This window comes from Nicotiana tabacum, chromosome 4 (assembly GCF_000715075.1).
Source record: "Nicotiana tabacum cultivar K326 chromosome 4, ASM71507v2, whole genome shotgun sequence".
NCBI classification, from domain to species: Eukaryota; Viridiplantae; Streptophyta; class Magnoliopsida; order Solanales; family Solanaceae; genus Nicotiana; species Nicotiana tabacum.
In genome coordinates this window covers 84,817,243-84,828,357 of record NC_134083.1, presented here as the reverse complement: position 1 = coordinate 84,828,357, position 11,115 = coordinate 84,817,243, and the positions used below count along the sequence as shown (strand labels likewise).

The window sequence follows — 11,115 nt, the reverse complement described above, 5'->3', positions numbered from 1 at the left end:
GCAGATAGATTGGTATTTTGCACGTAGTGACTTCAAATTTGAATTCACCTGTGATCTTCATTAGCAAAAAATGATACCAACACCATGTGAGTCGGGCTAACATGAATTCATGCAATCAAAAAAGGGAAAAAAAGGACAAGAAAACTTACTCAACGTGGATGCCAACTAGCTATTGGCAGACAAAAGGTCACACACGTGCTATTAGCTCCAATTTAAGAAATCAAAATTGATTTAATAAGTAGCACAAACTAGTGAATATAGTGGAGTTTATATAGAGTGGACCAGATGGATATGACATGTAAGAAGAAGCCTCCAAACCCAATTTTGTTTTGTTCATCCAATAATCCTAAAATAACAAAAGACTAATGTCTATTACTGTGTGTCCTACTAACAAAGACTCCAACTATACTGCGATTTACCAAACCATCTGTAAGGCTGGTCAAAGCTTGTAAAACTTAGTATTTCCTGAAATTGCTTCAAATCAATGTTCAAGATCATTTGCAAAGTCTAAGAAAACCAGGTTTAAATTAGACACGGTTGCTAAATAATGTTTTTATATCGTTATAGATTGGCCAATAGGGAGTTTTGTTGTTTGTATAGTTTCACAAGTCCTTATTCACTTTAGTTAAAATAAATATGACAAGCACGTCAAAGGGGTGGCGTGGAAAGCACAATATATTGCTGATAAGCATTTTGAAATCCTACTAATAAGATGATAAGTCGCCTTTGTCTGTTGAATTATTCTTTGTCTACACCAAAAGCAAAGTATATCCTGCACGTTCTTCATTTGCACTTGCACCTATTAATTCCAAGCGGGACATGAGATGTGTGTAATCCACTTTTTCATTATTGTTCAATTTCTATGTTTATCTACCTTATGTCAATTCCAGAGTCCGAAATTGACAACTTAAAATTTGCAGCCAGCCAAATTGCAAACCTTAACTTCCTTTTTTAATTTTATTTTATTAATACGACTCCCTTGGTCTCATATTGTTTTTTTTTGGTCATTATTGGTCTTAGAGTTAGGAAACTCTTAACATTTACACTTGCGATTTTCAAGTCGGATATGACATGTTTGTTCCTCACTTAACAATATTATAGATCACATTTTTATAGTTAGAAGTAGTTAAAGAAACTAAAAATATTAATTTCAGATTAAATAGATAAAGTTCCGAAGAAGAATTGATGTGCGAGCAATCGCTAACAATGTCATCCTAGTCTGTTAAATCATTGGGAATATTTGATTTCTTTCATCATTTGTTAGACGATGGATATATGTCACAAGAAAGGCATCGTGATTCAGATATAGAAGTTCAAAAATGGAGTAATTTTCGCTCAAATATGTTAAAATTCTTATTAAATATATACATACTAAATTTATAATCCAATTATTAATTTAAAATTTATAAAGTTGCAACCATAAGTGGAAAATTTTATACCAAGTGTTTTTTGCACAAATTAAAAGTAAAATTAACACATAAAGAATCGCCTTTCAGAAAACCAAGAAGAAGTGCTTTTATTGCAAACCAAACACGCCATACTAGATATTTCATCAAAACACCATAACCAGTACAAGGGTCTCCCATTTATCATGGTCCCTCAACTCCACTAGCAAATTACAATTGCAGATTAAAAAAAAACAAGGCAAATCAAACGGTGACGGAAACCCCCAAACTAGGTGTTAAACTTACATCCTCGCGGACACAAGATATAACGCCTTGAACTTCAGCCCATAAGCAAATCAAAGGGCAAGGACGAGACCCGGAACCGACTTACCGACCCGATTGGGAAGGCTGCTCTCCCAAAGAGAGGGACAATGGCGGGGGGCAATAGATGAAAAATCCGTATTATTATTATTGCTGAGTCGGGTGACGGTAAGAGAGGTGTTGAAATACTCTCTAACCTGAGTAATTATCCCATCAGTGACAGTCCAAGCGTGAACCCAAGTAATTGAACGGTCAGGATCACAGCCTTCGACGAGTACAGTGGAGCCAAAGGCGTCAATGGTCTGAGGAATGAACTGGAAAAGGTCGGTGTCCGACTTGGCAGTGCCAGTGAGGATGCGCATCAAAAACTGGTGGGAAGGTGGACCATGGAACCACCACTCAAGATCAGAGGCCAGAAGTTTCTGGACCTTGTCAACGTCACGTGAGCTCAAGGCTTCATATAGGGCGAGCACCACCCCTTTGTTTCTAGTTTCTTCCAGAGTTTCCTGAGAGTTAGCCAGTTCCGATAAAAGAGGTATAATTTTTACAAGAGAAGAGGAGTTTCTGAGAATTGGGTAGTGATAAGATGGATTTGGAGGGGAGAAGGGTAGACAGAATATATAGGAGGATTCAAGGGTATTGGTGAAATTACGGAAAATGGCAGGGGTGTTTTTGGGAACCTGAACGGCTTAGTACATTTCACGCGCCTTTCAGTGCATGAACACAACGTGCCCATGCATGAATGGTTGAATCTTCGCGTGGGGACAGAGTTAACTGGGCCCCATAGACTGACGTTTAAAGTGTGAGATGTCTAGCCAATTTTCGCGGATCCCACTATATGCTGACTGTGCCAAAATCTTAAGTCTTAATATGGAAAAAGAATCTCTTTAACAGTAATATGGAAAACTAGGGTAGCACTAGCGTTTTACATATGCCTCAGCGAGGCATAAGCCCCGAGGCACGGGGCGTAAGCCTCATAGGTATTTAATTTTTAATATTTTATAAAATAATATAATTACAGTAAATATTTATAAACAGGTAAAATTGCATAAAAATTGAAGAAAACTATAAATATGTGAAAAATATATATATAGATATTATGTATATGTGTGCTCCATCCCCACAAAAAACTAATCAAAACAATCTATTATACGTTACTTACAAGCACAAGTAATTTGAGTCTAAAAGAATAAAGTTTTCTATATGAAGGAACAAAAAGGATGATTAACCTGCAATTTGAACTTTGAATTTGCTGCTATGAAGAAAAATGTAATCCTCTTTGTATTTGTAAAAAAAATTAAATCTTCGTTGCTTTTGGGAGATATTAGCAGACTAGCGGACAAGATAAAAAATTGAGAAAATCATAAATTAGGGCTTAAATCAATAAAAAAAAGTCTTTACTTTTAAATTTAATACTTTTGAGTTCCTTTTTAAACCTTTTGAGTAATTACCAAACTGACTTTTGAGAATTTGGGTATTATATGAAGGATTAGTTCAACAAATTTTGTTTTAATTTGAAAAAGTCTCTGGGGCTTACTCCTTACTAAAAAAACTCGCCCCGAACATCCGGGTGTATGCCACGAACGCCTGGGCGTACGCCCCGCCTCTTGAGACTTTCGCTCCATACCATGTAGTAGTAGTACTTCTTGATTAGGAGTCAAGAAATACTTTATGTATACAACGTTTTGTCTAATACTTAGCATATTTCTAAGTTATAATTATATCTCCAAATATTTTATGTAATTTCTATGCATGTACATTCTTTTTTGAAATTTGACATGTTAATGTTTGAAATCATTTGGAGGAATAATTCTCTGTATAGAAAATGGATTGAACTATTTATTTGCACGATTTAATAGTGGCCATGATCTCTAAAATCCTGAGATTACACTGGAGTAGAGTCTTTGTATCTATTACCACAAACAAAGCTCTAGGCCAACTTAACTCTCGAGCTGTTGGAGATATTTATAATCCAAGGTTCTAGTCTTCCAGAATCATTTTCTTAAATTTTGTCTTATAACTTGATATTTATTTTCACTACTGAATAAATCGTAAGTACTTTGTATAAGTTAAATTGTACACTTTAATCTCTCTTGGTGGTACTTGTTTGAGAAAGGCATTTATCAATTTCTTAGTGCGAATCTAATGTCAAAATGTCACATCAATTGTTCCATTATATTTCACAATAGATAAAGATATACTATTAATATGAGTTCCCTTGTAAGAAATTTTCAAAGAAGAAAAAGAAAAAGATGGAGCGGTACATAAATGTTTACAGGTGTCATGACATGCATATTGATGTTCGGCCAAAATGATATACCTTTAGCACATTATTCGTCCTATATTTTGTTAGTTTAGTGATTTATTGTGCGACATTTGAGCTAAATTGTATTGTTTTATGTGTAGGAACATCGAAAGAAATAGTCGAATAAAAGTTGCACAAAAAAAAGGACAAAAACGAAAGAAAAGAGCGCAAAAGCATCAAGTACCCAAACCCTGCTACAGACCAGGTCTATAGCCATATGATTAAAAGTCGCGGGTTAAAAGATTCCGACCCGAATTTGGACTCAAGGACTTCGACCCTAACATATAAATACGTCCCAAATGAGTTGAGAAAGGGTCGGGCACTATTTTGGAGAAGAAAAAGGGTGCAAAGCACGGTGGAGCAAGAATCAAATAATAATTCCCTCCGTTTATCTCTGTACTTTGTAATTTAATATCTTTGAACATCATGATGATTATTGATACATTTATGAGTAGCTACACTTTCTAATCTAGGGGTTGATGGAACCGATTGGAGGATGATTTTCTATTATGTTTAATATAGATTTGCCTTTGATTTTTCTCTACTTGTTCAACTATATTTTCATTGTTGTTGATTGAAGAGCTCTCATTTAACTGTGCCTATTTAGTGTGTATATTGATCGAGAGAGAGTACACATTTAGGTAGTTGTTGAATAACACCACTCCTAACGTATTTGAGAGATCAATATGGATGGTTTAAAGGCGAGATTAGAGATAACGAAACCTTGGTGCGATCGTAGTGAGCGGTGAATTAGTATCAGCTAGCGTAGTTCGAGAGAATACGTTTAGTCAATTGTGGTAGTTACTCCAGAGAGAGCTACGACACCCAAAATACTCATGATCGGTAGAGAATACTTAGGCGAATTTATAGGTAACGTGGTGGGGGAGATTCCGACAACAGGGAAAATCATAACCCTAGACTTTTCCAAATCTTGTCTACAATATTTGCTCCGTTAGTTATAAATTATTGCATTTTAATTACTTTGCTCTTAGTTAGTAAACATTCAAATCGTTATTTAATACTCCTTTTTGAAGGTTAGAATACTTGAATTCGTGTGGAACTAGTGGTTGTAATTAGTAGATTAATTCCCTTTGAGATTCGATTCCAGACTTGTAAACCGGATTATATTTGCAACGACCGTTAGACCTCTTAGGAGACATAGTTGGGCGTGATCACATACTTACTGAAAAAATAATTCAATAATCAAGATACCAAGATTGTATTACACAAGAACTTTTTTTCCTCGATAGGACTTGAATAATTTTTTATTTTTTTATTTTTTGCCTTCCAAGTGTGGTTTAGTTGTATTGATTATTATAGATTTATAGTAAGCCAAGAAATTCAATTTCTTGCTAATTTATCGCCTAGCTACACGAGCATACATCACTACAAAAAAAATTTGAATTAGCCCTATTCCAGGGATACATTGTCTGATATTAAAATAAAAGTAGTACTGCTAAATGTAGATGCCAACTTACTGGCGTCGAACTTGTCTGTAATTCTTAAGTATTAGACGCGTGTCAAATTTTTTGCAAGATAAATAGCGCCAATGCCACATAGTTCAAGTTTGCTGTTTGATCGCAGTTCCTCTATTTGCCTAAGTTTATGAAGATATAAGAAAAGAAATCTACTTATCAATAGCTAATGGTATTTGCCTCGATATTCCATTGAAAATCATAAATTTTAAAAAATAGGGAAATAAGGATATCACTAATGGCATATATTAACACAAAACTATAATTTAGAATTAGAGGTCTAGGATTGTAGCAAAAGTGTACTTCCACAAAATTAATTTCGCGGTATCTTTTTCTACCCTTGGGATATACCAATAATTGTTAGAAGTTAAATAACCAGGTGGAAAATCCAAAAAAATTTTTTTTTTAAAAAGACAGGTAATTTGGCAATGTGCTATTCTCGTTTCATAAGCCTTCTAAATGGTCAAATGTAACGTCTACTCAGTGGTGAGCTAGACAACAACGCGATAGGAGTAGTTAGTGGGGAAGAAAATTAATGTCATATCATTCTTGTCTAGAAAGTAGAAATGGACACACATCAATTTGACACGACCCTTTGTTCATATCTGCGACATAAAAGGACTTCTTCTTCTCGGCCTTATATTTTGAATAGAATTATGGCTTGGAATTCTAGCCAATAGCAGAATGAGGACTGCTTGATGTATACGGCCCGATTTCGTTGGTAGGGGAGTTGTCCGAGGAAAACCTCATAATAAATCGGGTTCGAGCTCGAAGATATAACATCGAGCCTAGAGATCGAAGTGTTCTATGAGATCGAGACCAGCAGCAGTCGAGATCAAGCATGCCTGACGTCGAGTAAGGCGTAATAACGGAATGGTGAGATATCAGTAACCGATCGAAAATTACGGCGGAAATTCCGGAACGGATCAAATCAAAGCAGTTGTTAGTGCCAATCATGGGATCTACTTCCGTTATTAGAGTTGTACCTTATTTAGGATTCCTCTATTATATAAAGAGGGATCCCATTCACTTTTGAGGAAATTATTATTCGCTGAGAAGAATAAACATATACGTTGTTTTTCTTTGTTCATCAATGTTCATCGTTGTTTGTTCCATCCTCTATTGTTCTTATTAACTAGCCTCGAAACTATTTCGAGTCGAGGTCGAGGTGTTGTTTGCAGTCCGGTTTGATTCATTTCATTGTCCAATTTATTTATTCAATTCGTTGTTTATCAATTGATACTGGATTAAATCACATATCCTTAAAATCACAATATAAATTTAATTGTTACTCAATTTTTAGGGTAAACAGTTTGGCGCCCACAGTGGGGCTGAGGATAATAGTAATTGTTTAGTACTGATTCTGGTAAAACACACCATTTTATGCTTGTTCTTGTCAATTATCTTTGCTTTCAGGTTAGAACATGTCAAACTCACAAAACGCATCCACACACGGTGACAATGGCCTTGGATTCCACGGTGAAAACGAAAATATGATTGCTCCAGGAATCGAGGTGCCACAGGCTAATATCGGGGAAGCACCAGTTACCAACCCATTCGATGTCAGTTCGCACGTTGCTCTAAATGCGGACCTAGGCGCGGGTCTCGATGGGAGCGTACACAGAAAAGGCCGATCTAGTGACCAAGGAACACAGGGCAGAGGAGACGAAGGAGTCAGTCTCCAAGTGATATTCGAAATGCTTCGGGCTCAGCAAACCGCTATTGCTTAGTTACAAAATCAACATAAAGCTCCAAATAAGGTCGAACCAAAAATTACCCATCGTACCGAGTCAGTACCGGAAAGGTCGAATGGTAACGAATCGGGGACTGATCCTATGGTAATGAAAATGCTCGAGGAGCTCACCAAAAGAATTGAATCAGGGGAGAAGAGAATCGAGCCAACGATAAAAAAAGTGGAGACACACAACTCTCGAGTTGACCAGATACCGGGGGCACCACCAATCTTGAAAGGGATGGATTCGAAGAAGTTTGTACAAACGTTATTTCCTCCAAGTGCGGCTCTGAAGCCTATTCCAAAGAAGTTTCGTATACCAGACATACCCAAATATAATGGGACCACCGATCCCAACGAGCATGTTATTTCATATACATGCGCCATCAAGGGTAACGATTTAGAAGATGATAAAATTGAATATGTGTTATTGAAAAAATTCGGAGAGACCCTTTCAAAGGGAGAAATAATTTGGTATCACAACTTGCCACCAAATTCCATTGACTCATTTGCCATGTTAGCAGATTCTTTCATAAAGGCACACGCCGGGGCCATAAACGTCGCAATGAGGAAATCAGATCTTTTCAAGGTAAGACAAAGGGATAATGAAATGCTGAGGGAGTTCGTGTCCCGATTTCAAATGGAACGCATGGAATTGCCACCGGTCACAGATGATTGGGCCATTCAAGCTTTCACCCAAGGTTTGAACGAGCGGAGATCGATAGCATCACGTCAGTTGAAACAAAATTTGATCGAGTATCCAGCTTTAACTTGGGCAGGTGTGCACAATCAATATCAATCAAAGATCACGGTCGAGGACGACCAATTAGGAGCCCCTTCCGGTTCAGTACATCCAAACAGGTCGGCAGTTAAAAATCAAAGGGACGTTGACAGGGAGCCAAGATCGAATAGAGACCGATATCAACCATATACCGCAGATCGAAGGAACAATGGTTCAAGACACAATACCGCCCGGAACGATCGAAGAAGTGATCGAGGACAGAATTCTCGGGGACTTATGAGCAAAAGTGGTTTTGACAAGTATGCCGATCCCACAGAGGCACCTCGGTTATCGAAATATAACTTTAGCATCGATGCATCAGGCATTATATCGACAATCGGAAGGATCAAAGATACTAGGTGGCCCAGACCCATACAAACCAATCCTTCCCAAAGAAACCCAAATTTGATGTGCAAGTTTCATGGAACGCATGGTCACAAGACCGAGTATTGCAGGAAATTAAGGGAGGAGGTAGCTCATCTATTCAATAAGGGCCACCTTCGAGAGTTCCTCAGCGATCGAGCCAAGAATTATTTCTGAGAAAGGGACGCCAATAGGAAAAATGAACAGGAGGAACCCCCAACATGTCATTCATATGATCGTCGGTGGGGTCGACGTCCCACAGGGACCCATATTCAAACGCATTAAGGTATTAATCACTAGGGAAAAACGAACCCGAGATTATATGCCCTAAGGCACTTTATCATTCAATGACGAAGAAGCAGAAGGCATTTCTCAGCCCCACAACGACGCTCTGGTAATTTCTATCTTATTAAATAAAGTTCAAGTTAAGTGTGTTTTAGTGGATCCAGGTAGCTTGGCGAATATCATCCGATCGAAGGTCGTGGAGCAGCTCGGCCTACAAAATCAAATCGTGCCTGCAGCTCAGATCTTAAACGGCTTCAATATGGCTAGTGAAACAACTAAATGAGAGATTATACTACCGGTAAACGTGGCAGGAACCATTCAAGATACCAAGTTCCACGTAATCGAGGGTGACATAAGGTCTAATGCCCTACTCGTAAGGTCTTGGATCCATAATATGAGGGCAGTCCCTTCGACTCTCCACCAAATGATGAAATTCCCGACGTCAGCTGGTGTAAAATCAGTATACGGGGAGCAGCATGCTGCAAAGGAAATGTTTGCGATCGTTGAGGTAATGCCGATATCGACACTATCAACCTCGAAAAAGTCGAGCATCAAAGATAAACAGGAAGTCAAATAGAAATCACAGCCACCATCCTCGACCGAGTTAGGGAAGCAGGAGATAGAAGAAGAAGAGGAGGATTTTCTGACCCCTCGAACTTTTATTGTTCCCAAAGATTCTGATGCCACTAAATCAACGGTCGAAGAGTTGGAACAGGTTATATTGATCGAGTACCTTCCCGAGCGAAAGGTATATCCGGGAACGGGATTAACCCCCGAACTCAGAAATAACTTATTCAATTTCTTATTGATAACATAGATTGTTTTACTTGGTCCCATTTAGACATGACATGGATCCCACCAGAGATAACGACGCATCGGCTAAGCCTGGACCCTAGGTTCAAACCGGTGAAGAAAAAGAGGAGACCCCAGTCCGAGCTAAAGCACGCATTTATAAAGGACGAGGTGACTAAACTTCTCAAAATAGGGTCCATTCGGGAGGTGAAATATCCCGAATGGTTAGCCAATGTAGTTGTAGTCCCTAAAAAGGGGAACAAACTTAGGATGTGTGTAGATTATAAGGATTTAAACAAGGCATGCCCCAAAGAGTCTTTTCCACTACCTAATATCGATCGCATGATCTATGCCACGACCGGCCACGAGATCCTTACTTTTCTCGATGTCTATTCCGGGTACAATCAAATCCAAATGAACCCGAAAAATCAAGAATAGACTTTATTTATAACTAAGTATGGAACATATTGTTATAATATAATGCCCTTCGGGCTAAAAAATACAAGAGCTACTTACCAACGCCTAGTACATAAAATGTTTGAAGAACAAATAGGTAAATCAATGGAAGTTTATATTGATGACATGCTAGTTAAGTCCCTGCGTGCAGAGGATCATTTGGCTTATTTGTAGGAAACGTTCGAGATTTTAAGTAAATACAATATGAAGATCAACCCCGATAAATGTGCTTTCGGGGTCGGTTCAGGCAAGTTCCTTGGCTTTATGGTATCGAATCGGGGAATCGAGATCAATCCCGATAAAATCAAAGCCATCGAATACATCACCGTCATGGACAGTGTAAAATCCGTGTAGAGGGTAACTGGACGGATAGCTCCCTTAGGCCGATTCATTTAGAGGTCGTCGGATCAAAGTCACAGATTTTTCTCTCTACTCAAAAAGAAGAACGATTTTGCCTGGACCCCGGAATGCCAACATGCATTAGAGGAATTGAAGAGATACCTATCAAGCCCACCACTGCTTCACACTCCAAAGGCATATGAGAAACTTTACTTGTACTTGGCAGTATCGGAAATCGCGGTAAGTGGTGTTTTAGTCCAAGAAGAGTAAGGTACACAATTTCCCGTTTATTATGTAAGTCGAACCTTAGGAGAAGCAGAAACTAGATATCCACACTTGGAGAAATTGGCACTTGCACTGATAAGCGCCTCTAGAAAGTTAAGACTATACTTTTAATGTCACCCCATATGTGTATTAACCACTTACCCACTTCGTAATATTTTGCACAAAATTGAACTATCGAAGCGATTGTCCAAATGGGTCATCGAACTCAGTGGGTACGATATCGAATATCAACCCCGAACGACCATCAAGTCTCAACTTTTAGCGAACTTCGTGGCCGATTTCACGCCAACCCTCGTACCCGAAGTTGAAAGGGAACTCTTGTTAAAATCAGGTACATCATCGGGGGTATGGACCCTCTTCACATACGGTGCTTCAAATGCGAAAGGGTCCGGGTTAGGCATCGCTTTGAAGTCGCCCACGGGTAGCACTATTAGGCAATCTATCAAAACTTCTAGGTTGACTAACAATGAAGCCGAGTACGAGGCCATGATTGCAGGTCTCGAGCTAGCTAAAAGCTTGGGAGCAGAAGTCATTGAAGCCAAGTGTGACTCTTTACTGGTGATGAACCAAGTAAACAAAACCTTGGAAGTTCGAGA

At 38.5% G+C, this 11,115-nt stretch overlaps 1 protein-coding gene across 1 annotated transcript; it reads right to left on the bottom strand.

The window, feature by feature from the left end:
- Positions 1–1,490: 1,490 nt before the first annotated feature.
- LOC107795502 (uncharacterized) lies at positions 1,491–7,267 on the bottom strand. The gene is made up of 2 exons (XM_016618163.2): positions 7,264–7,267; positions 1,491–2,394 (listed from the first exon to the last, which is right to left on the bottom strand). The coding sequence occupies exons 1-2, from the start codon at positions 7,265–7,267 to the stop codon at positions 1,742–1,744; spliced, it is 657 nt and encodes a 218-aa protein (XP_016473649.2). The 3' UTR covers positions 1,491–1,741.
- Between the last annotated feature and the right edge of the window lie 3,848 nt (positions 7,268–11,115).